At 41.9% G+C, this 27,633-nt stretch overlaps 1 protein-coding gene across 19 annotated transcripts in view; it reads left to right on the forward strand.

The window, feature by feature from the left end:
* The window catches only part of Unc79 (unc-79 homolog), a 236,846-nt gene that overhangs the window by 18,339 nt on the left and 190,874 nt on the right, over window positions 1–27,633 (forward strand). For 12 of the 19 annotated variants that reach the window (XM_017315037.2, XM_006515746.3, XM_006515748.3 and 9 more), the window contains exon 1: window positions 1,667–25,749. In XM_017315037.2, coding sequence (XP_017170526.1) covers window positions 25,487–25,749 — 263 coding nt within the window. In that variant the 5' untranslated portion in view covers window positions 1,667–25,486. Of the gene's footprint in view, window positions 1–1,666; window positions 25,750–27,633 lie in introns of those variants that run through there. The other 7 variants (XM_006515747.4, XM_030246673.1, XM_030246675.1 and 4 more) reach the window with 2 other exon arrangements.

Here is a 27,633-nt window from a genome sequence, read left to right on the forward strand (position 1 = left end):
TAAGGCAGAGAGAGACTGGAGAGGAAATTTAGCGTCAACCTCTGACCTCCACATCCATGCACGGGAATGTGTATGTGTGCACAGGCGTGCACCCATAGACAACACATATGAATACACACACACACACACACACACACGCACGCACGCACGCACGCACGCACGCGCACACACACACACACACACACACACACACACACACACACACACACACACCAAAAGCTAAAGCAAAGCACAAGCCAACAACAATAAGAAAAGACAACTTTAGAAGTTTGTTTTCTAAGTGCAGTTGTTGTAAGAGCTTGCAGCACTGGGTTCCGGGTGGTTTTGTGTTTTTACTGACACCTCGGCAGCCATGCTTGTGTGGTAGGCTTAGCAGCTCGGTTTGGAGGTTATCTGAGGTTTTCAAAACACACGATCATGCGTCTTGCCTCAGTTACCTTGTATTTCTTTTAATTGCCTAATTGCACTGGCTCAGACCTTGGGAACAAGGTTAAATAAAAACTGTGGGTGGGTGTTCTTACAGTCCTCTGTTTTCTCTGCCACTGACCACTCTGAGCCTCTCTCAGGATTAGACCAGCCTTGGATTACTGAAATAAACCGTGCTTGGTTAGAATCTATGTCCCTTTAAAACATTGTTGAATTCAGTTTGCTAATAACTTGTTAAGGAGTTTCCTACCTGAAAAATACTGGTACATAATCTCTCTGTCTCTCTGTCTCTGTCTCTGTCTCTCTTTGTGTCTGCTGCTGTATAGCTCTAACACAGATATTTTTTTGTGACCTGAAAGGGGTAGGCACGTCTTCCCAGCAGCGTTCACTCAGTTAATTCTGCAGAGCTGAACATTCTCCCATCTGGCTCCTTTTTTGACACCGTCAACCTAGAGATACCAGAGTTCCGGAACAATTTCCTCAATTATGCCCCCTCCCTACCCTCAAATGCCAATCCAAGGCCTGTGTGGCTTGACCTGAGCCCTCCGGTGGCCATCTACAAACCAGAGCCTTGCAACTCTCCTCAGGTCTTATTAGTTTGCTTGAGCCTTTCACAGAAACCCAGGGGAACATGGTTGCTGGTTTCTGATGAAGGACATTGCAAAGATTTCAGATGAATGGATGCCCAGGGCTGAGGCATGGGGAAGAGGTACAGGGCTCCCGTGCTCCTCCTGAGTTCCCCACTTTCCAGAAACCTCCATGTGCTCAGCTGTCTGGAAGCCATCAGAACCTGTCCTTTGTGCTTGTCTAGCGACCTCGTTGCATAAGCATTAGTGAGGCTGACATATGCTTAGGACTGAGGAAGGTGCCGTTTGTCTCCCAGATATGAGCAGGGCTCCTTATGAAACTGGATGGTCTTATACCTACTCTGAAAAAATATGCCAGACAATTTCTAAATGTCTAGCTCTGAGATAGAAAAGTGAGAGGACATTAGGGAAATCATAGGGTTTTTTTTCTATGTCTGATTGTTGAGAGAAAAAGGAATAGGCTGAGAAGGAGAGAGAAATATATGTGTGTGTATGTATGTATGTGTGTATATGTATGCCTGTGTGTTTATATATATATATATATATATATATATATATATATATATATATATATATATGCAGGTATGCATATATGTAAATATATAAATGGTTTCTGGTAAATATATAAATATATATATATGCTTCTGCAGTCTCAATGTTGTCTCAAGAAACTCATTTACTTTTGTTGTTACCAAGCTTTTCCAAGCAAAGGTGAAAAACTTACTTTCACCATATTACTCTAGGCATTTATGGAAGAACAAAGACCATGGAGTTAGAAGCTCCACCCTGTGGCCCGAATATCCCCAAACAAGATTGGGGAGATGGCTTAGTGGTTCACATGTCTGTCATGCAAGCTCAATGACCTAAGGTCACATCTCCCATACCCAAGTCAAAAAAGCTGGCATGGCTGCACACATCTGTCACCCCAGCACCGGGGTGGATGCAGGAGGATTCCTGGATCTCACCAGCCAAGGCGGTCAAGCGTGCACACATTTTTTGTGTGTGTGTGTGTCTACCTGCACAAATCTGTGCACACAAATAAACATATGTATGCACACGAGACCCATAAACATATATCATATTATCACAGGTCAGTTATGGTTATTTGTGTCTCTCAAGGAATGCGTTCATGGTGTCCATTTGGCAAAATTTGTCCATATGTCTGTGTATTGACATAAACTTGTTTGTGCCTCTTTTTTTTCACCTGTAGAATTTGTTGCTATATTTTTAAGCTTGCTGTTCTATTATGTGCAAGCATGCTGTGTATGTGTGCACGTGTGCGTGCACATGTGCGCATTTGCCTGTGCTCACCCACGTACAAGCTGCAGAATAACTTTGGGCGTATTCCTCTTTTGCTGTCTAGCTTATTTTTTTGAGTAAGGGTCTTTTGCTAAACCTGGAACCTACTGGTTCATCTGGTCTAGTGGTTCTCAACCTGTGGGTCATGACCTTTTTGGGGGCATGGAATGACCCACTCACAGGGTCACATATCAGATATACTACATATCAGATTTTTACATTAAGATTCATAACAGTAGTAAAATTACAGTTATGAAATAGCAATGAAAATAATTTTATAGATGGGGGGTCACCATAGCATGAGGGCTGTATTAAAGGGTTGCAGCATTAGGGAGGTTGAGAACCATTGAGCTAGACTGTCTAGCCATTGCGCCCCTAAGATCCACCTGTCTTTTCAACCCCAGAATTGTGGCTATAAATGTATGTCACAGTGCCTGGTCTTTGTGTGGGTGCTGGAGAGCTGAACTCAGGTCTTCATGCTTAATACCTTGCACTTTGCCCACTAAACTGTGACTTCAAAGCTGTTCCTTTATTTCTGATACTGGCAGTTACCACCTGATTTGTATTCTTGAATTTCCTGGTTAGATGTTTTGAATTTCCCTGGTGTCAAACATCCAGTGTTGGTTTGACACTTTTCTTAGCTACACTGTTTCTATCCTTTGGTTTGGTTGGACTTGGTTCTCTCTAGTTTATTGACATAAAAGCCTATATCATTGTTTTGAAATCTTCCCTTATTAAGCAGTTTTAAAGTCATGTGTTTCCTCGTCAGACCCATGTTAAGAGAATCCTATTGTCCTATCTTTTTTGTTTGTTTGTTATTTTTTCTGGACAGGGTCCCGCTGGCTTTGAACATGGCTATGATGTGGTCCTTCTGCCTTCGCCTCTTGAACACTGAGAGAACAGGTGTGTGCCACCATGTTGGCTCTTAGATTTTTGATAGGTTATATTTTCATTATTGCTTAGCTCAAAACATTTTCTAATATCTCTGGTTTGTTTATTTATCTATTTTTGAGCCTTAGAATTCTTTAGCAATGAACTGAATTCCAAATATTTGGGATTTCTCTAGTTACTCCGATTGTTTCTTGATTTCTAACATCACTTCGCTCTGACATAGAGAACACATTTTGTGTACTTTGACTCTTTTTAACTTTTATTTGTTTTATGACCCTAAATATGGTCTGTGCTAATAAACATTCCTTGTATAATTGAAGAGAATGTTAATGCAGTTGAGTGATATGTTAAAGTCTACCATATTTTTGATGCATTTTGCCTGATTTTCTCCATCAGTTATTGATTAAAGTATGTTGCAATCTTTACCTCTACTTATGTGATTTATTTTTTCTTTAAATCTATCAACTTTTGTTTTGTGGGTTTGAATGCTTTCCTTCCTGTTCATTGTCTTTTTCATTGTTATGAGGTCTGCGCTTGGCCTCAGTTGCTGTGTCTTGTCTTGATGACTGCTTTATAGGCTATTGATAGTGCCACCATGGTCTGCTTTTGCTGATTGTGTGTGTGATAGATTTTCCACCCATGTCTTCCCAACATTCTAGACTTTACTTCCTAGGTTTGTTTGTTTGCTTCATTTAGAATTTAGTGGTTGAGCTGGAGTTTCGCTCTGTTGTCAGGGTGCTTACCATCTGTGCATGAACTTTGGGGTTCAGTCACCAGCGCTGAACAAGCTGGGTGTGGTAGCCCAGGCGTGTGACCCCAACACTTGAGGACACAAGAATCTTAGAAGTTCAAGGTCATCCTTAGCTATGGAGACAGTTTTTAGGGAAAAAAAACCTACAAATGGTTGCTTTAGCAATGATAACATACAATTAATTTACAATAGTTTACAAAATATAAATGTGCTGATTGTATAAAAATCTTGTTCATGTCTTTGTTTTATAATTGTTTTTTGTAATATAAATATATATGTTACCTGTTCCCCCAAAGCAACATTATAAGTTTAATTTTTAAGTTACGTATTTAGTAAAGAAATTAGGAGAAAAAGAAGTTTATTTTTGTTGTTTTATCAAAATATTCCATTTTTGAGAGGCTCTGTCCCTCTCCCTCCCCCTCTGCCTCTCTCCCTACCTCTCTTTCCTTCCCCCTCTCCCTCTCTCTGCCTCCCTCCCTCTGCTTCCCACCCCTTCCTCTTCCCCTCTCTTTCCCTTCCTTCATCCATTCCTTGCTTTCTTCCTTTTAAACTGGGAAGTTACTTTTCCTTCTTCCCATGAAGATTCAAGTTTCCACGGGAAGTTGCTGGTTGTTTTGTTTTGTTTTTATTTTTGTTTTGTTTTGTTTTGTTGTATAAATCTGCTTGTGACCAAACCTTTAAACATCTTTTTATCCAAAGAGATCTTTATTTTGCTCTTAACCTTTCATAATAGTTGTTTTTTCTGGATTCTGCATTCTGATTTATCAATTTTCTTTTCAGTCGAGATGCCATTGCATCTGTCCCTCCCTCGTGGTTGCAGGGGGCATCAGCATTGCCTGGTGAATGCTGGACTTTATGGAGTTTATGCAAAGTTAATGGAGTTGGTGCTAAGTTCTTTTTGTCTCGGGGCTTTCAAGGCTGCTTTATCTTCGTTTTTTTGTTTTTTGTTTTTTTTTTAAACCAGTCCAGGGACCGTGCGTTTTCCACTGTCGTGGGTTACTCCTGTGTGTGTATTGTATCTGAAAATGTCTGTCTTTTAGCAAATCTGGGAGCTCTTTCATGACTAGTGCTTCAAATGCTCCTGCCTATTGCTTCTATTGGCTCCCTCTGATGGGCTCACTAAACATGCATCCTGTTCTCCAGCGTTATCTAGCAGGCCTCCGAAGTTCTGCACCCCCACCCCCAATCCTTTTCTTATTTTTCACCTAGGACACTTTCTATTAATCATCCCTCTGTTTTGTTATGTTCAGCTGCTTAGCCCATCTGGTGATTTTTTTTTTTTGTCCCAATACGCAGTTTTATTTTTCAGCTCTAGAATTTTGATCTTGTCTTTCTTCTATTTACTTTTTTTGAAAAGGAAATTTTAAATTTTGCCTCCCATTGTTGTGTCTGTGTGAGTGGTTGCGTGGAGGTCAGAGGACAGCTTTCGAGAGCTGGCTCTCTCTCTCCCCGTCGGCTCCGAGAGCTTCTGTCTGCCTCACCAGCCCTCTTTTGTTCCCTTTTTCTGTGGAGACTTCCCATTTCTCTGATGAGAGTTTTATGCACGGCAAGTGTGTTGTATTTCATCTAGGACAGGTGTAGGGATGGCACTGAAATCTGTTTTAGTTTTTGACAGTTGTTTCTTTTCAGGGTTGAACTAGACTGACTTCCTTTTCTTCTGAGAATATGTCGTTATTCTGTTTCTTTGTTCGGTTTATTTGAAGCATTGCTGGATCTCATGAATACTAAGTTGTGAAGACTTTGAATTTTCTTATTTCCTGCCGATGAATGTTGTTTATTTGGTAGGTCATGTTTTTTTTTTTTTCAGTTGGAATTGACTTGCAATCTTCCTTCTCAATCTCCCACTCTCTATTCCTTTTCTGTTTTTAATTACGACAGGGTCTTACTCTGGAATCCAGACTGGTCTGAAACTCATTCTGAAACCAAGGCTGTCCTTGAACTCATGACAGTCACCCTGCCTCAGCCTCCCAAGTGCTGGGCATGATCCACCCAACTCTACTTGAATGGCGGACTGTCTTGTTCTCTCAGCAGTTTCCTGATCTATGCAGCACTTTAGCCTCTAGGTGAGCCACCCTTTGCCTGTTTCCCAGAGGACAGTGAGAGACTAGACACCTAGGGTGTGAGGATTGTGAGGTAGGTGTCTAAGGCTCCAGGCCTGCCTCTCCAACTTTCTCCCCTTACAGTTCTGCCACTTGTCTTAGCATTTACAGTTTGCCAACTTTCTTTTTCTAATCCCTCAGTCCAGAGAGACTGTGAGTTTTTCTGTCTGTCTGTACAGCGTAGACTGTCTCCTAGAGATGGGAGCTGACTTCCTGCCTTCTTCTCTCATCCTCCTTGGAAACTTTAGCCCGATGCTGTTCTGTTGCTTTCTTACTTGTGCGATCTAATCTGTCTGTCTGTCTGTCTGTCTGTCTGTCTATCTGTCTGTCTGTCTACCTGTCTATCTGTCTATCTATGTCTATCTATCAATCTATCCATCTATCAATCAATCTATCTATCTATCATCTATCTATCTATCTATCATCTATCTATCAATCATCTATATCTATCTATCTATCATCGATCGATCTATCTATCTATCTATCTATCTATCATCTATCTATCATCTATCAATCTATCTATCTATCTATCCATCTATCAATCTATCTATCATCTATCTATCTATCTATCTATCTATCTATCTATCTATCTATCAATCTGTCTATCATGTATGTATGTATGCATGTATGTATGTATGTATGTATGTACGTATGTATCTATCTATCTATCTATCTATCTATCTATCTATCTATCTATCTATGGAGAGAGGCAGGCTTCTTGGTAGAGGTTTGTATGATCATAACCAGAAGTCACTTTGCTTCTTTTTAATTTTTAAGACTCTCAGGGTGGGAGGGTAAGTGAGATTGCTCAGTGGGTAAAGATACTTCTGGAGCAAACTTGGTGCTTGATCCTTGGAACACACAGAAAGGTGGAAGGAGAGGACCAACTCCGTAAAGTTGTCCTCTGACAGCCAGAGGGATGCTCTGGTACATTTGCCCAGAAACACCTCTCTCTCACTGTCTCTGTCTCTGTCTCTCTCTGTGTGTGTGTCTCTGTCTCTCTGTCTGTCTCTCTGTCTCTCTGTCTCTCTCTCTCTCTCACACCAATGAAACATGAATAAAAGGAATTTCTCTTTTCACGCTTTACTTAAGCATGGTCCTTTGTACTTTTTAGTCTTACATTTTGACTGATGTAATTTTGACTGATGTAATTTTCAGCATTAAAATATTTACCTTATTTTTCTCTCAAGAGTTTTTTGCTTTTCTTTTTGTTATGTCTCTTTTATCTGGTCACCTAAATCTAGTATTTTTTAACAACACAAATGTAGCAGGTTTCTTAATTATTTTGAGCTTGTTTAGATATATTAAAGTGTGCTGTAGGTTTTATCTGCTTAATGGACAGACCTTGCTGCTTCTTTGCTGTTAATGATTTGTTTTTGAGTTGGTAACATTTATATGTACAATATAAACTTTAAAAATTATATTGCGGGGCATTTAACAAGAGCTGCTTAGCAAATATACTGCCGCATTCATTTTCCCTATGACTTACTCTCTTCTTATTTTGAATTTGTTATGATATTCTGTTTTGTTATTTATACACATTAATATATGGTATTTTCTGTTACTCAGTTTTTAGGTTAAGTAAGTGTTCTGAGTGGTTCTTTCGTTTGCTTTTTAAAAATTTAAAATTATTCTTTATTATTTTGTTTCTTGAGACAGGGTTTCTCTGTAGGCCCCGGCTGTCTTAGAATTTGTTTTGTAGATCAGGTTGACATTGAACTCACAGTGATCTGCCTGCCTCTGCCTCCTGTGTGCTACGATTAAAGGCATACGACACCTCTGCCCTGCTTAAAATTATTCTTAATTATGTGTATACACGCATGTCCCTTTGTGGTTTTGTATGTGTGAGTGCGGGAACCCTCAGAACTTAAGAGACAACGGGTTCCCCTCAAGCTGCCTGACTTGGGCGCTGGGACCAGAAATGGGGTCCTGCGGAGGAACAGTAGCTACTCGTAGCCACCCACACGTCTCTCTCCGGCCCCATTTGTCCTCTTCTGCCCTTGTCTCTTCTGAGTTTCCCTTTTGCCTCCTTTGCTTTACTTCCTCTTGTCCGCCCCCTCCAGGCCCCCACTTCCGCTTGTGCTCCCATCCCCACCGCCATTCCCCTCGCCCCCTCCAGTGCCTTTACACTGTTCCACCTTCATGTCTTTCCCAGTGTTTCTGCCTCAGTGTGAGCTTGATTCTGAGGGAGGGTTTTGGCTTGTGAGTGCTTGGGAAATCTGCCTCTTTGCATTGAGCTCTTACCACACGAATAGCCCTTCTCTGCCCAAAGGCTCTTTTCAGATGTGTCGACTACATTTTCAGTAGAACTTACTGACCATTGCCGAGGACCGCCGACTTCTCTTTCGTGTCTGCTCTATGAATGCTGATGACCTATACACGTGTAGCTGTCATCATCTTGTGTTTAACCTATGCATTTGGTTTGGGGGATAACCTCTTCCCTGCTTTGCTATACATTGTCAGAGATCTTTGCTGTTCTTATCCCCATGGGCTTGCCTGGTTTTAATGGAAAACACTCTGGGTATTGCTGCCGTGACCCTCTTCCCAGAACCCTCTTCCTCTTGTGACATATTTCAGTGGACTCTCTGGACACTCAAGTCTTTTTCTCTAAGGTTTAATACCATTTCTTGGCTAGATGGCAGTTGTCTTTAGAAGTAGATTTGTGTCTGATCACTTACTCCTGTTTCTGGGGCCAAGGTGGCCACAACAGCCCTTCATTCTTTAATAAAAGAATGATCCACAAAGCTTGTGCAGGAATCGCTTGTATGACTGCATCTTGCTTATACCACCAGGTCTTGCTTGAGTTGTCTAGTATAGGTTTGGGTAACACATACTCAGCATGGAATATTGAAGAGGAGCCAGGGAACAATGACCAGGACAATTAGGAAAATATGTTTATGGCGAGTGAGGACAGAGTCACAGGTAGGTACACAGAAAATCCAGAAATGTTGTCTTCTAATGAACATGTCATTGTATGCTCCCTCTTATATTATGAGATAGACTAATGCAGTCTTTGGGGCATGGCCTGAATTCATCTTTGAGAGCCCCTCTTTTGGGAATAACTAAGCAAGCCAATAAGTTTTAAAGCCCGTGCTTGGGCCTTTGCAGTGTAGTGGCATGAGAAAGTTGCATTGGATTTTTTTTTTTTGTTTAAGCTTGCTTTTCACCTTTAGTGCTTAGGCATAGCTCAAAATAGAACACTTCTGTGGGGTAAATGAGTGTCCTTAGCTGTTTGAGGACATTGTGGAAGAGGGTAGGAACTTCACTGGCTTAAGAACAGATGAAAATCAGGACCATGCTTGCCCAGGCAGTGCATATTGGGTTAAAAACACAGTATATTGGGTATGGGGACTCTTAGTGATGGCAATCTTAGCCAGTCTTTTCTTAGCTATACTCCTCTGACCTTGGCAGGTTACTATCCATATAGGATGCACTACCGGGTCTTGGTCCTCTCAGTAGAAAGGATGCACCCACAAATGTCTAAACACACCATGGGCTCAATTTGTAATTTGCCTGAACACATACTTCTGCTTTGGTAATCGTTTGTATCTGGGATTTTGAATGAATTGCTTCATTCTTGTCTTGCTTGTGGTACTGCTCTTGAAGGGTCCAGAGCTATTTGATCTTTCCTAAGCACTGCAACATGTTGAGAAATATCGAGGTGCGTATAGAATCTTTTCTTTGTTTCTAGTTTCTGACATCTTGTAGTGCTATACTCTGTCTACTCTTCTTCGTTGTGATGGGACCCTTTAAACATTTATTATTATCATCATTATCAGTGTATGTATGATGTGTTTAGGGGCACACGGGCCATGGTCACAGGACTGCTTTGTGTGTTCAGCTCTCTCCTTCCACCTTTACCTGGGTCCTAAGGATTAAACTCGGTTCCCAGGTTTCAATGGTAAGCGCCTTTACCTGCTGAGCCACCTTGCTAGTTCATGATGGGTCCTTTTAATCTGCTTTTACCTAAACATTCCTTAATTTCATTTAGTGGCTTCACCTCCTCTGCTTTTTTGCCTGTTTGTATGCCTTTTCTGGCACTTCTAGTCTAAGTTCAGTTTCCTGGATCTACCGTTTTTCCCTCACTTTGTGCCCCTTTTTGCTGTACGTGGGGGGAATTTTCCCAACTTTTAGTCTTGCTGTTGATTATTTCTAAAATGATGTTTCAATGTTCAATAGCTCTGTTTCCTTGTCATTTTCTGGGTGTTATTTTTGGAAAGCTCACCAATGTTTATTTATAACTAGAGTGCTGTCCTTGGTGATATTTAGAACATTTTTTTGATTTGTTTATCTTATGTGTATGAGTGTTTTGTTTGCATATACGACATGTATGTCTGGTGCCCACAGGGGCCAGAAGAAGGTGTTGGGTCCTTGGGACTGGAGTTACAGATAGTTGGGAACCACCATGTGGGTGCTGAGGATTGAACTCCGGTCCTCTGGAAAAACGGCCAGTGCTCTTAACCTCTGAGTCATCTCTTCAGCTCCTTATAGCAGTTTTTACTTGATCAATCAATCAATCAATCAATCAATCAATCAATCAATCAATGTGTGTGTGTCTATGGTGTATGGGTGTGTGTGGAGGGGTGCATTCACCTATGTATGCCCGTAAAGAGGTGAAGGTCCAACTTCAAGGTTGTTCCTTTATCTCCAGCTTGTTCTTTAAGACAGCATCTCATGGAGCTGAGAGCTTGTCATTTTTGTCTAGAATGTCCAGGCAGTGAGCTCTATAGATCTACTTGTCTCAGCCTCCCAACCCCAAGGAACCAGTCTTGTGACACCATCCCAGGCTTTGAGTAGGTGCTTAGGATCTGAACTAGGATCCTCATACTTTACCTGTGTAAGTACACACACACACACACACACACACACACACACACACACACACAGAGTTTCTTTTTCCACTTAGATTTCCATTCCTCCAGGTAATTTCCCATTTCTTCTGCCCTGCCTTTTCTTTATGTGGCTGCCTGTGCATCGTTGTCCATTCGGATTTAGGGTTGGATTAAGATGCTGAAGTAGCATGCTGGTGGACCATTGACTAGAGGATCCCTCGAGGTCACTGTTTTTAGGTCAGATTTATAGGAGGCAAGGAGCAAAGGCAGACCTGCAACCTCTAATCTGAAGGTCGAGGATGTTGGATGCTGAGATTGAGGGTTGGCTTAGCATTGTGGTCCTCGTAGTTCATTTAGCTGGCTGATCGCCTTGGCCTTTGTAGATTACCCCTATCTTCAGATGTGCATGGTTTCCACTAGAGTTCTCAGATGCATGGTTTTGCTAGGTAGCAAGCTTCCGCTCTGCCAGGTTGGAAGAGGAGTCCTGCCAGAGATGTTAAGTACAGGAGATGATTTAGCCTTCTGATGACTCCTAACAGTTCTCCACCGTATCTTTAAAAACCTTGTTTTGCCTCCTGTCCTTTTCCCTCATCTGTAGATGCAGAGTTCTGTGGTGTGGCCAGTGTGCCTTAGGGAATTCTAAGATGCACATTCATTTTCCTCCTCTTTGCTGCAGCTGTCCTGGGATCCAACTTCCTCCAGCTTGCCAAATCACACGCTTTTTCCTACCTATTAGCTTCCAAGATCTCCAGATTCTATTCGTTTGCATCTCCTTCTTTCTTCTCTCTTTCATATATATACACACACACACACACACACACACACACATATACACACACACACGTATATGTATACATATATATGTATATATGTATGTATATCTCCTTCCTTACATTTATTTATAATGATATATATATATGTATATATCCTTACACTGTATGCAAGTGACCTTTCACTGAGCATGATAAATGACATTCAGGTTGCAGTCATAATTCAGACCCCCCTTCCCCGCCCCGCAGGTCTAGTGTCATCTCATCTTCTAAGACTTACTTAAGAATCATCTCTTCGGAGAGCCGGTCCCAAAGTCACTCTGTGCAGAAGAGATACCTTCACTTTGTCGTCAATTTCTGTTTTAGCCCCTTATATAGTTCTTTATAGACCTTTAAAAACACTGTCTTGTTTTTATTCATGTCTTGTTCTTTTCTAGCTGTGCATGAGGTTGAAGGTGAGGGTTGTCTTGCGTATGGTTGAACCTTGATGGACGCTTGCTGCCCGAGGGAAAGAACAAATTATATGTGGACGGCATGCATTTTTAAAACTGACAACAATTTCCTCAGTTTTCTTATCTTTAAAAAAAACAAGGAGAGAGAAATAAAGCCAGTGCCTGCCTCGATAGAATTGTCTTGAAATTTACAAGAGTCAAATGGGCAAAGTGCTCCAGACACTGCCTGGTACATAGGGATGGTACAGAAATGCTTATGTTTCTTAAAAATGGTCCCCAATGAGCTGGGCTCTTCTATTTAATAGGTGTTCAATTTTGGTTGAGTGAATCTCCCTGCAGGGTGGTGTGTGGTAGTCGTGAATGTTGTATTGTCTGCTCTGAATCATGGCACATCTGAATTTTTAACTCCAGACTGATCGTGGCTCTCCACTTGGACTTGGGCATTGTCATGGAAGATAGCTTGCTTCCACAGGAAAGTGGGATCCCACATATTCCCAGTGGTTGTCCACATGGCCAGGTGTTTGCAGACTATGGTGGCTGCAGTTCATGTTCTTATTTAGACAATTTGGGAAGCTCTTATCTTCTTAGGGAGCAGAGTTGATTTTCAGCAGCGTTATTTTCCTTTGAAAGCAAATGATACGCAAGGGTGGCCTTCATTTCTCTCCTGTCCATCATGCTGGGGAAGTGAAGGCAGCAGAAGCCTGAAGCATCTGGTCATGTTGTGTTCACATCAGGCAGCAGAGGTATGAACGCTGGGCTGCTCAGCCCCCTCTCCACTTATAGACCCCAGGATCCCCTGCCCTAGGAACAGTCTTAGCCACAACTAAGACCTGGGTCTTCCCACCAGCATTAATTTAATCAACATTATCTCTCACACACATGCTTACCATCTAGGTGGCTCTATTTTTTTTTAAATCAAGCTTGCTCTAACCCTGACAGTGGTTAGCAATTCAGATTTTTTTCTTGACTATTTAACCTTGCTGTAGAAATGTAAAGAATGTCAGTATTATGTTATCTCTGAAGTGAATTCTACTAAAGGTCTCTTAAAACTCTAGTTTTTTTTTTCTTTTCTTTTTTTTTTTTTTTAATTAGGGAGAAACGCCCAATTTAGCAGAGAGATTATAGTGGTTTTTTTTTTTTTCCTTAGATTTATTTATTTTATGTATGTGAGTACATTGTAGCTGTCTTCAGAAGAGGGTGTCAGATCTCATTACAGATGGTTGTGAGCCACCATGTCATTGCTGGGAATCGAACTCAGGATCTCTGGAAGAGCAATTCAGTGCTCTTAACCACTGAGCCATCTCTGCAGTCTGAGATTATAGCATCTTGTAGTGTCCGTTCAATAGATCTGCAGTTGTGGATTTGAGCTGTTATGGATAGACCGGTAGCTGTTGTCTTTTCTCCCACGAAACCTCAAGCATGGTATTCAGGTGTCTTGTCACATCACTTAGGGCCTACAACGGTTGAGTCTTTGAGTGATGCTTTGGAAGGTGGTTAGAAACAGGGCTTCAGATTCCTTCAGGGTGAAATTTTGATCTGTGGAAGCTGCCCAGTTACTTTCAACCCAAGTGCCATAATCCCAAGTGTTGTGTTAGATGGGATGGGAACCTGTTCCTTTCAGCGCTCCCTGACCATCAACCCTCTGGTCTAAGGAAACGCATCTCCTGAATTACTCTCTCCACCTTACAGAGAGGTAAATCTGACTCACAGAGTTCTTAGTTCAAGCCCTCCTGACCAGCAGAGCACCAGGCACTGACTTAGCAACCTTGAGTAAGTGGCTTGTCCCTCTCTAATTGCAAATGTCTCGTTTCCAGCAAGGGGAATGTTTCTGTGTTTATGTTTTCTCCCCACATATGACAAGAGGTTCATTTATGACTTACAGATTCATATGTGAAAGCTCCCTGTGTGGCTTTAATCAGCTGCCCTGGGCCATAGCTGGTTCTAGCGTCTCCTACTAGGTGGTGTAACAGAAAACGGCTCTCTGGTTTACATCTCTTGCCACTTCAGGGTGACCCACTGAGCTCTGTCAACTACAGTCTTCTCACTGGAAATGTGGCAGTAAGAGAGTCATTATTTTCATGTTTACTAGCACTGTGCAGTGCACATCAGAACTGAGAACAATCATTGCACTTTTCTGTGACCTTCTAGAGGACGGGGTGGGGTGGGGTGAGGGTGGGGTTGTGCATCAGTACCTCAAAGTTTTTAGTTAATCAATGTCTGTTAAATGAATGAGTACACTCAGGTCTTCTACTTTATATCCGCTTTGCTGTGTAATGTTTAAAATCTCCCTAAACTTCCCATGTCTTCTTCTTCTTAGTTTTACACCTTAAATGCTCAAAACCTAACTCAACGATGTTTGTGGGAATGTTTTGAAGAATGTCAATAATTAAACACACACAGTGTTTTGTGGTGGTGGTGGTGGTGGCGGGGGGGGGCTGGAGTTCTTTGATGAGGATGTTCTTTGTTGGCCTTTCTTGTCTGCCGAATGTGCCAGGTAGAGCTGGCCACCTGGAACTTAAATGGACTGAAGAATATGTGTGTGAGGGTCTGGAGGAGCCTGATGAGGTGGTGTGTGGCATCTGACATCTTTGGACTGCTTGGGCTGGCTGTCTGTCTGTCTGTCTGTCTGTCTGTCTGTCTCCTTTGCCCTTACTCTTCCTGCATACCTTTTGTGAGGGTTTGCTTTTCAGCAAGGGTGACCTTCCTTTAAGGGGGGAGTGGCATTCTTTGATCCAGGATTTGCACAGGATCCTGCATCCCCAGGAGAGTTCTCAGGCAATGGTTTGTGGCTTTGTTTCCCCCTTCCATTTTAATATTTGAATATCTTCACTATTAATGACATTTGTGTATTCTCTTCTGTTTAAAGGGCAGAACTAATACCTAGGGAAGGGGAAGGGAGGGAGGGAGGGGGAAGGTCTGTAGTAGCCAATTAGAACTGTAACGTTCTTTTATTGTATGCCGGTCACAGTGATGCTGAATTGCTGTATGCAACCCCTGAGATAAAAAACAATTGCCCTCATTGTATAGATAAGGGAATTAGCACTGACTGAAGTTCATTGCCTTGTCCTCGTTTTCACAGCTAGTACATAGGGAGCCAGAATTCAAGCGAAAACTGGTATCTACATGCTTTTCTCATTACCATGATAGAATAGCTGACAAAAGCTACTCAAGGGAGGGGAGATTTATTTTGGCTTCTGGTTTAAAATGAACCCCAGGTCATCATGGCAGGAAATGCAAAGTGACTGGTTTGGTTGTTGGCAGCCAGTGTGCACAGGGAAGGCATGTCACAGATATAAGACTGGAAGGTTGAGAGTATAGGAAAGGAGTCAGGGGCATGTGTCCCTTCCAAAGGCCACCTTTGGGGTCCCAGTTCCACCAGTCAGACTCCTCTTCCAAAGAGCTGCTGCAGCCTGGGGAGCAAGTATTCAAACTATGAGCCTGTAGCTAGGCAGGGTGGTGCATGCAGAAGTGGCTAGTCTGCTCTGCATGGTAGGTACCAGGACAGCCAGGTTGCACAGTGAAACTTTATTTATCACAAACAAACAAGCAAGCAAGCAAGCAAGCAAGCAAGCAAGCAAGCAAACAAACCAATCAAAGCCCAGGGAGGGGCATTCAAGCCATAGCATTCTGCCCTGGTCACCAAAATGCATCCAGTGACAACTTCAGAAATCCACAAAATCTTCACACTCCCAAACTGTGTAAAAGTCCCTGCAAAAACAAGCAATTAAAACACTCAAACACACATCCCATCCTTCTAAGTGCATAATGGCGCAGAGTCAACCCAGCACTCCTGTTACAAAAGGAAGATATTGGAGCATAGCTGGGAAACATGGGGTTAAAGCAAGACTGGAGTCTACCCAGCAGGGCACACAGAGCTGCAACCTGGAGGATGCATGTTCAGCATGAAGCATGTGGTGTATTGATGTACAGCTCAGTGGGCTGGGGTAGCCCTGCTCCTGAGCCTGGCGATTAGCAGCACACATGAGCTGTGTCTTGGGGGAGGCGCATCACCCCCCCCCCCATTATTTAATTCAGATCACTCCATACTCCCAAATAGTGATGGATTTAGGGGTTTTGAGGAGAAAGTGGTCCTTGTGATGAGTACCAGGAAGAGGGGACAGAAAACCTTAGCTATATCCACAATTTAACTCCAATTCTTGAAAGGACTAGAAACTTACTTAAAACTGCTTCGTTTGTACTGAGTTGTGTGTTACGTTCACTTGTTTATGCAGCAAATGTATATTCAGAACCAGACACTTACAATATGCTGCGTGTACAGCATTAAAAGTGATGCTCCCGGTAGTCCAGTGTGGAGACAGCTATTGAGTTATTGGCCACATCATGCAGTGGTACATGCCAGAGAGGAGCCCGGGACTGGGAACGCTCAGATAACTTCAGCAATGTGGACATGTGCTAGGGTAGGTTAGCTGTCTACAGGAGACATGGTTGACCTGAAACTTGGGGAATTCTTTTGGGAGCCTCCATGCAGAGAGGTAGAGATTGCATTTCTGAACAGAACAATGCTTAAGGAAGACGGTCACGTGGGCTTTTCCCAGTTAGAATGGCTAGGGTGAGACATATAGGTAGAGAGCAGGAGAGGAGGCTGGGCTGGTGAGCAGGAAACTATTCTTCCTGGGCTTCATATGTTAATGGAATTTCAATGAACTGAAAATGAAAAACATTTGAATTCTGGAGAGATTGCTGTGGATGCCATACTGAAAAAGGATCAGGGTGCAATCAGACAGATTATTATAGCAATTTATCTCAGAAGGAAATTGTGCAAATTTAATTCAGGTGATATTGTGAGGAGGGAGAAGAAAATAGATCTTGAGAGATGATTTTATGTTAGAACCAATACGACTACTAAATAATCCCATTTCTATTAATACAAAACAAGTAAATAAAGACAGACATGCAGCGGTAATTAAGGCAGACATCCTATTCTGTAACCTATGCTTGACCAAGAAGACAATAAGATATCAGAGACAATTGCTGCTTAAACCCCTGTGGTGAATATAGCAATCTGATCTGAGAACTATGTCTAGATACTTTTTACTTATGTTTATAGTTTCTTTTAAAAATGTTTAATACTTATTTACTTATTTATTTAGTCTGTCTTTTTGAGTATGTGCACATGTGTGCCATGGTGCATGTTTGGAAGCCAGTGGACCACCCTGTGGAGTTGGTTTCTGTCTTTCTTCCCAGCTGGATATGGGGTCTGGGGATCAAACAGGTCTTAAGGCATGATGGCAAGTGCCTTTACCCACTGAGCAATCCTGCTAGACCAGTGTCTGTTATTCCTTAAGGAAATAGTAAACTGACAAGAAGATAGTTTAAAAGGGGACCATGCCAAATCTGTTAGTGAGTTTATACAGTACAAGAAGAAACTGATTAAAATTAAGGTAGAATCAGAATGCAGACTGTCAGGGTTACAACATTAATAACAAAGATTGGCAAAGATTGTACTGGAAATGCTATTTTAATTTCATTTGGTTAGAACCAAACAACATGAAACAAGAATCCCCCCCAAGTCAAGATATTAAGTGGCTTGTGGTAATACATAGCTGTAGATGGGAACCCATAGACCATCTAGGGCTCTCTGTAGGGTATCATGAAACTCCATGACACTCAGCCTGTTAGAAGAAGAATGGCTAGTCAGAAAAAAAAAGAGTGAGTATTCGAATGTAACAAAGAACTTATAAAACATTTGAAATATGTATCAAGAGATTTTTTTTTTTAGTTCTGTTGGAACAAGGGAAGGAAATTAACCATGAAAAAGAATACTGCATTCTTTATGTAACTTACATAATAAATTGTACATGGAAATAATTTGTACAAAAAATAGCAGAACATTTAAAGAATTTGGACAATGTGCAGGATACAGAATCGTAGACATTTAAGCCACCGCTACTGCTGACCATCTGCCGTGTGCACATTCTGAGGGATTTACAATGAAAAGTGAGGGCAGGCCTATCTTCAAGGACCTAGAGGTGTTTGGGAAAATGAATTTGCAAGCATGAAGCTAACTGGTGTCATCCAGATCAGCTTACAGCTACTGACTTACGCGTGTAATGAGGCGACTCCGTTAGAGAGTGGCACTCTGCATGCTTAGACAAGGAGCAATTGATAATGTCTAGTTAATTAGAAGGCTTCAGGAATGATGAAAAAGAGTCTTAAGAGCTGGTGATGTGGTCTTAAGGTGGATTCCGAAGGATGAAAGTCACTTGAGTTTTCAAGGAAAGGATAGACTAGTGAAGTAGAGGTATTGAGCTGTGTGTTTCTGAAATATATATTGGAAATTTAGTCTAATAGCTCATCTGCCTGCTATAGTGTTCTTTAATGGGGTATTGAAAACAAGAAGGATTAGGGGAATATTATTTCAATCATATCTATTGAATGCCCACCCCCCCCCGCCCCCAAACACTAAAAGCAATTAGAGAACACGGTGGTCTGTGGAAAAGCATGGCTCCGGACCTGCTAAGTGACCAGTTCTACAGAGCTCTGTGATCAAGGTCAGATCACTTACTTCTGGGGTGCTTTGGTTTAGTAAACTGTAAACGGGAAGTGATGTAACACAAAACCTTTTTTTTTTTTTTTTAGTTTTATACAGTTTATCATTTCTAAGAACTTTTTATTTTAATTAGGTATTTTCCTCATTTACATTTTCAATGCTATCCCAAAGGTCCCCCATACCCACCCCCCCCCCAATCCCCTACCCACCCACTGCCCCTTTTTGGCCCTGGTGTTCCCCTGTACTGGGGCATATAAAGTTTGCAAGTCCAATGGGCCTTTCTTTGCAGTGATGGCCGACTAGGCCATCTTTTGATACATATGCAGCTAAAGACAAGAGCTTCCGGGTACTGGTTAGTTCATATTGTTGTTCCACCTATAGGGTTGCAGTTCCCTTTAGCTCCTTGGGTAATTTCTCTAGCTCCTCCATAAGGGGAACACAGAAGTGGATGATCACAGTCAGCTATTGGATGGGTAACACAAAACCTTTTAACACACACACACACACACACACACACACACACACACACACACACACTCAATTGTCGATACTCAGTGATGTTATTATCAATGCTAATGATGTTTATATCTTTCTAAAGAACATTTTATCAAGTATCTCAAAAAGCTTTATTTGTTTTTTTAAAGCAGTTTGTTTTTGTTTTGTTTTGTTTTGTTTTATTTTATTTTGATTCATGCAGCCCTGGGTGACCATACACTTGCTATGTAGGATGGTCTTATGTGTACCAGGGTTTTATTTGTGTGCCTTTCAGGGGGAGGGCAGACGACAGTGTCAGATCTGCTGGAACTGGAGTTACAGATAGTTGTGAGCTGCCCCATAGGTGCTGGGAATTGAACCCAGGTCTTCTGGGAGAGTATCCAGTGCTCTTAACTACTGAGACAACCTCCAGCCCTGATCATGAACCCTTAATTCTGCGGTTGGCTCCTTTCAAGTGCTGGGATTATAGGTACACACTACCATAGCTTACCTCCCCAAACCATTCCGAAATATTTCATATTTGTGTATTTCTTATTGTCTACATTGAAAATTGTTTATAAGGAAGTACAAAGCCATGCTCAGGTATTAAGGGGGCATTCTTTTGCAGCATGAGAGACTTACTTTATTTTAAAATTATGTGTATATGTATATGTCACATGTGTGTAGGTGCCTGAGGAGAGCAGAAGAGGGCATCAGATACCCTGGCTTTGGAATTAGAGGCAAGCTGCCTGCTGTGGGGGTGGGGAACCCAACTCATGTCCTTTGCAAGAGCAGTGTTGGCTGGTATCCAGCATCCAGCTCCTTTATTGCCTTGCAGGAAGAGTGGACCCATCCCAAGCCTCACAAACATCAACAGATGATTGGTGAAATAAAATTACAATTTACTTTAAAAAAGAAGTTACAGAGTAATTGAAATGATGCAGAAATCTACTTCTGATGTATGGGGAAAATGAATTCTGAAATTATATATATAATATATACATACACACATACATATGTATATATTATACATATACATATATTCAAGAAGGCTAACACACTGAAATGTTGTGTATGGTTGAACAGCAGCCTTTATCTGATTTTATATTCTTCATTGTGCTCATCTGATTATTTTTCTTAACTTTTTTGATAGCCTTGAAAAATCAAACATTTGAAAATAGTTCTGGATCATTTTGAACACACTTAGTGACGTAGGAACATGTCTAAGCTTAAAAAGCATATTTGAAACTTGTATGTTATACAATCCTGGTTTTGTTGAGACAGTTTATGTCTACAACTGAGTTTTTCTTCTGTGTTTTGTTTCCTAAAAACAAAAGAGCATAGCGAAGCATCTAAGAAGTAAAGCAGCCGAGAGGAGAGATTGGATTAGGATGTGCTCAGAGAAACCTAGTGCCTTCTTTGTGAGATAAACCGTTTCTTACAGCTGTTTTTGGTTTTGCTCATTTGCATTTGCTTTGGCAATTGGTTTTCTGGATTGTAAAGGACACAGAGTTTAATGGCTGAAAATAGCCATTGTCTTGCTGACCACCTCTTCGTTTCTCCCCTTTATCGGAGCTCTGCACCGGCAGTCCTTACAAGGCCCTGGGGCTCTGCAGTGGTGAGCACGTACGAGGTTTTTGGCGCATGCCCACTTGGAAGAGGCAGCGAGCGCTCATCTGAACAAACATACAATTACAAGTTGTGTTAGCCATTGGGGGGAAAATACCTTAATTCATGTATTATATAGAGAAGAATGGATGTGTGGATCAGGGGATAAGTTCAGATGGGAACACTGGCAAAGGCCTCTATGAGGAAGTGGTATGTAAAGCCACCTCTGAGGTGCAAATAGACATGAGACACTCAGGAGAATCTGGAAGATGAGCTAGGAAGCGTCTGGAGTCTGTCTGGAGACGGTGGCAAGCCATTGAAGAGGAAGGAGGAAGATACTTCGGAGGTATCAGTTGGTGGCTGTGTTTCTAGATTGTGATGGATTAGGTCGGAGGTAGACAGTAGGAGGAACTTGGTAGATCACATAGGTGGTAGCCGGGTTTTATTTGAGGGTGGGTGGGGAGGGAAGGATTATTTAGCATTGGATGAGTTTACTCTGAGGTCCCTGTCAGATTCCTCAGTGGAAAAAAACATTGATAGGAGGTCTATTGTTCATGTGACATAAGCATTTGCAATGGAGACGTGAGTGTCAGACTCTTTGGTCCATGGATAGAAGTGGCAGCTCCACAGGTGGATGAGATTGCTTGGGGAGAGAAAATGAGGGTCAGTGGTTGAGTCCTGATAATTTTCAAAATTCTAGAAGCATTGAGGTGGCAAAGCACTCTAGGAGGGATGTTTCTCAACAGTAGAAGTCTTGGGGAACATGGTGTTGGGGAAACCAAGGGAAGAGAGTTTCGAAAAAAAAGTGGGACTGGTGGACTGACTGTATGGGAGAGCTGAAAGGGTTAGTAAAGCCATGGGTGACTGGGAAGTGTCATTGGATGTGACACTCTGGGTGCTGTAGAGAGAGAGGGTTGCCACAAAACCAGATCCAGGGCAGTAGTGACAGTGGGAGGCAGATGGGGTGAGTGAGAGGACTTGGGGAGTGGGGAGAGAGAGAGAGGACGCTTCCCTCTGACAAAGGAGATTCTAGTTAATGATGGTGTCTTAATAAAGAAGGAGAGATGACTCATGTGTGTGTGTGTGTGTGGGGGGGGACTGGTGGTGGATGGTGGGCTCTTATGGTGAATTTGGTGCTTGGTAGCAGGAGGAATGAGACACAAGTCAGCTCGTGTTATCTACTGCAAGTGAATATGTTCTGGGCGCTGTGCTAAGTGACTGTGAACTGAATTTCGGACGTGATCCTCTCCGTCTTACAGATGAGGGAAACCAAGGTTTAGAAGAGAGGATCAGGAAGTCTTAATTCAGGGCTCACACCTTTCTTTCTTTCACTTCGGGACTTTCCTCTGTGATGGTGTATTCAATTTCTCCAGCTGCCACGAAGCACCACAGATGGATCTGCTAAAACAGCAGACATTTATTTTCTCACAGTTCTGAAGACTTTCAGTTCAAGATCAAGGTGTTGGCAGACTTGCTTTCTCCTGAGGCCTCTTTCCTCGCCTCACAGATGGTCACTTTCTCACCTGTCCTCTCTCGGCCTTTCCTCTCCCATCCCCCATCCCTGATGTCGCCTGTGTCCTAATCTTCTTACAAGGACAGAAGGAAGGTGGTATTCAAAGAACGCATTGCTGTAATGACTTCATTTGAACCTGGTCACCTCTTTTAAAGGCCTTATCTCCAGCTACACTCACCTTTTGAGGTTAGAATTTCAATTTTGAATGTGAAGGGATGCGATTTATGACAGATGACTTCCTACGAAATAAGGCTTGGCCAGGTCACTGAGAACGTTCTGAAGATGTAACCTGAGCAGAGTAGAGTGGGAGACTGCTGCGCATATGTGGTCCTGAGATCAGTTGTGTTTGGAGATGGATCACATGCATTGGAGTCTGCAGTAACAGTGCAGTACATGTGTGGGGCTAAGAGCAAGACTTCTGAGCTTTGATGAGGCATTGGGTCCTCCTGGGATTATGAGCCAGACAAAGCATCCTCTCTTCTGTACAAGGTTGAAATGCAAATGAGCTTTAGTTATATCTTCAGGACAATTACAGGTTACTACTTCTCAGAGATGGTTCTGATCGTTTTCCTTCCTCCTCCTCTTCTTCATCTTCATTGTTTTTTAAGTGCATGGGTGTTTTGCCCAAATGTATGTAAGTGCATCATGTATGTGCCTAGTGCTCATGGAGGCCAGAAGAGGGCATCAGGTTCCCTGGCACTGGAGATATAGACGGTTGTGAGTGGCCATGTGGATGCTTGGAATCAAAACCAAGTCCTCTGAGAGAGTGGTCAGGGCTTTTAATTGCTGAGTCATCTCTCCAGTGCCCTTATTATTTTCAAGTAGTTGAAAAGAAATCTACAAGGGCTGGAAATTTGTTGGCCTTCCCAATATAGAAAGCAATTTGACCATTTCCTGACCTGTCCTGTAAGCTGTCTTTCATGATTTCGAATTTGTTCGTCTTTACCCTTTTCTTTCTTCTTTTACCTTCATTTACTGGTAACTTCCTGAGTATTTATTAGGTATCTAGAATCTAAGAATATAAGCATCCATATATATATGTATACATATGTGTATATATATATGTACATATACATATATGTGTACATATATATATATATGTGTGTGTATACACACACACACACAGACACAGAGAGACAGAGAGACAGAGAGAGAGAGAGAGAGAGAGAGAGAGAGAGAGAACCGTGCGCTAAAGCTGTTCTTAAGTAACTGTTGGGTACCCACTCAGCATTAGGCAATGTCTTAAGGTTGGGATGGAAACATAAGTAAGATGCCTTTCAACATTCACAATTTTGTATAGAAAAATAAACAGGTGAGTGAATAGAGATGGCGCTATGTGAATATGTAAACTATGCAAAGATCTCAAAGGAGGAAGTGGCCGTAGCGTCTGCTTTCCCCTGCGTGTTTGGAAACTCATTGAAAGGAGCTGTTACTGCATCTTAACGGAAGTCTCTATAAAAAGAGCACCCATTCATCTCATAAACACGTTTGAATGCTTGCAATCATTGTGTAATGATGGCTTTAAAGCTCTCAAATTATGAGTAAGCCATTGAGTTGGGGGATCTCTGACTTTTCGCCTTATTTCAGCTTATTGTCCACATCCCGAACTATCAACTTCCTTTTTAGGATGAATGATATTAGTAGAAGGATGAACGATATTCCTGAAATTCTCCACAGAGACCTGACGAGTATTAAAACCTGAGAAAAGTCACAGTAGTAAAATATCATTGTGATAATAGAAAGTATAAGCTGGCCTGGCACATATATCAGATATTGGGAGCTTAGACCTATTCATTAACATGAGTGTTTCTTGTAATGTCATTATTAAAGTTATGATGCATGACAGGTCAAAGACATTTGGAAGAAAATGGATTTTTGCTGATTATGTAATTGATATATTTTCTGGTATTACCTATTTATAGTTTATCTCAGAAAATTTGTTTATAACCAAATTCTGTGGATTAAGTGAAATAATATATATTAAAGTTATCACTGTCTTTGGAGATGATGATAGAGGCCATCTATCTGCACTTTGAACTTATTTGGTTGGGAAAATGCTGAGAAGCAGAAAGGAGGAAGGGCAAGTGTGAGCCATGGAACCTGTAGACTTCAGATCAGCGATTAGCCCAACAACAGCTGACAATTGTTTTGATGTTGTATAATGAATCTTTACTGTGTGCATGCTGGCTTAATCGCAGAACTGTCAGAGTGGAAAAAGCACTGGATCAGAAGTCAGGAGAGCTAATCGCTACCCACCCCGTGTGCCTCCTTTTCCCACCTTTAAGATTTTGAAATGGTAGCGGGAAAGGGCTCTAAGGTTCTCCCTGCTCTGATATTTACTGTTCTGTGGTTCTCCGCTGCACACCTGTCAAAAGCATTTTGACTTTCTTTAAGTTGCTTAAGCCAGCGTTTCGGTTAGCTGCATCCAGGAGCTTATACCCACTGGCTGTTGGGAACAGCAAAACCTTGCTTCTCCGGGACTTGATATGTCTTCTGCTAACCGCTGACAGTGAGCCATACCACCTAAAAGGCTCCCCGGGTAGCCTTAAAGATTGAAAGGACAAACGGACATTATTGAGAACTCTGTGGAAGAGGAGACCAGAGAGACGTTGATCATCATGGCTCCTTGGGATTTGCAAAGAGGAATGACTAGAGCTGGGCCATTCACTACAGCCAGGTCAAAGGTCAGGTCAGGAATGTGGACAATGCTGGTGACTCCAGGTAGGTGTAGGAGGGTAAATACACATGTTTAGTCCCTCCTGTCTTGAGACTGGGAAGCCAAGCTCAGAAAGCTATTGGGATGGTTCCTAATATATGCAATTCATTGGAAGAAAAATGTGATCTTTATTGTTTGTGTTTTTATTACAACATAGTCATTGTGTTCTGCCTTGATACTCAACAAGTGAATATATCCTCACCACAGTCATGCAGCTAAGCCTTCATTAAACACACTTTCATAATCACTACTGAGCTAAAGAGAACCTGATTTTAATTGATGCCATTGCACAGTGGACACCCAACTTTTTGGGTGTTTTAGAGTGTCAAGTTTTTTTCCTTCATATTAGCCATAACTTTCTAGTGACAGAGGTTTACATTTATTATCATTTTGCTAAGAGGAAGCTAATCTGTAGATAATTAGGAAGAGATTAGAATAATGCTCTCCTTAGTGATTGAAAAGGAACAGACAGTTCGTGTAGGGATATCAAGCCACAAAGCTAAAAATAAGTTTACATTTGAATTCAGTTGTAAGTGTTTTGCATTAGGGTTTCTATCATGGAATTCCAGGAAAATTTACATGTGTTTAAAAAAGTACGGATTGAGTTCTTGTTTGTAGTTATTCGCTGTGTGTTTGATACATATTACAAGAAGGTCCTTCTTTTTCTTCTTCTTTTTTTTTCTTTTTGCTTTTATCTAGTTGCTTCCAAGATCCGGTACTTGCAGGAATATCATAACCGAGTTCTCCACAACATTTATCCCGTACCATCAGGAACAGATATTGCAAACACCCTGAAGTACTTTTCTCAGACCTTGTTAAGGTAAGCCTTAAATACCCTTGACTTTGAGAGACTTTATTAGAGAGTACTGCTGAATTTATTGGGACCTAATTTCACACTGCATTGAAAGTCTTAAAAGGCCTTAGTTTTCTGGTGCTCTGACAGAAGAGTCTGGACTCCAGTCCTCTGACTGTGTCTAGCATATCAGATCCAGCTTACCTGGAAGCGAGGAGGCTGTAGCCTGCCTCCTCAGTTGTGTGTTCTTTCAGGAGACCTACAGATGCTTAAAAAAAAAGTCACATGTTTGGCATGAACAGCATAAGGATAAGGAGTGCAATTAGGGTCTTTAAAATTGAGAGTGAGAAACACTTTGAGTTTAAAGGAAATAGTTTTCATGGCGATTTAGGTTTGTTGCTAATACATCTTGGTTCTCTGATTGGTACTGTAACAGCAGTTGCTTCCATCCTATACATCACAACTGATTTTAGGTCTAAGGAAAACAAGGGAGCAACAGCTCGGGAGCTCTCTTTACTCTGTCTGCTTTTACTACAGGACAGAGGGCCAAATTCCCCTTCACCCTTGCTACTGATGCAGACAAGCAAAGATGAATCTTTTTCCAGCAGCATAGCTGTCTTTGACAAACAATGTTGAATTGTGAATATTTTACTGACCATTACACTCCAGGGCTTGGTTTCCCCATTGCCACAGGTCCTCTGTGAGTCTGCTTCTGAACTTGCTGCCTTCTCTGGCCTCTAGACAGCAGCAGTTCTGAAAATCAGGTATGGGAGGACACACTTTGGAGTGGCTGTAGTGGAACAGAGGTTTCCATGGTCTGTCACTTTCTGTCCTTGGACAGGCTGACCATAGACAGAGAGAAATATCCTGTGCACAGCCAGTTGCTGGCCTTCTGCATCAAGATCTACCATTCATCTTTGGATATCGTCTCATCTTTAGAGTCTTTACTATCCCTGTTCTAGTGCGAAGGGATTCTATTTGTCAGGTTCATGATGTCTGTCAGGCATTCATTCACAGTTGGTTTAAGGCCCCAGGGCAGGCCATTTCCCCATTTCAAAGGGAACAGAATAGTTAGGTTTCCATGGAATAATCAGGTGAATGTGTGAACAGAGGCATCCTATTCCATCTTCTCCATTTTCCTTTTGCTTCTGAGGTTGGGAACCTCACAGAGATACTCTCTCCTTTAGGGGAACCCAAAACTAGAGATGCTTTCCTGGTAGGGAACATGTTAGATTCCACTTGTGAAGAAATTGTGACATTTCTGTTGGCTTCAGAGCTTAGCACTCACGGTGTTGCAACTGTGCTAATAAGTTAAGAAATTTAGGATACTGTTTTAAGTTATGTATACCAGTCATGAGGGTTCTGCTTTGGTCATTAGGATGAGGTTATGATGACAGCATCTTCATGATGACACCGATGTTAGGGCAGTCTCTTCAAATGGCTATTATTGTAACCAAGCCTGGTCCACCTTAAAGGAGAGTCAATTTCAACAGCTGCTAATGGTGACAGTGGCAATGGCTGTCATCACCCTAGCAATGTTATGTTTTGGTACCTCTATTTCTTCACATAAAGTTCTGCTCTGAACTCTTTGAGTGTGGCCTTTCCTTTAACCCCCTGTAATTAGATAAAGGTACAACTGTACACATTTCACAGATAGTAAAACTAAGTTACAAGAGTGGTTCAGTAAGTTGCTCAATGTTACATATGTAGCAGTATTGGAGTCATTAGGTCACTGGTGATCCTAATCCCCAGCACACACCATTACACCTGTGCCATGCTGCTGTTTCCTAGTCACTGTCACACAGCAGAGACACTTCTTAGTAAAAACTTGATCTGGCCTTTGGGAATACCGACGTCTATTATAAACTCCATGGAGTGGCTTTGGCTGTCTGTGAAATCAAGGGGAGAAAG

The sequence above is a fragment of the Mus musculus genome, chromosome 12, assembly GCF_000001635.26.
Source record: "Mus musculus strain C57BL/6J chromosome 12, GRCm38.p6 C57BL/6J".
In the NCBI taxonomy this organism is placed as follows: Eukaryota; Metazoa; Chordata; class Mammalia; order Rodentia; family Muridae; genus Mus; species Mus musculus.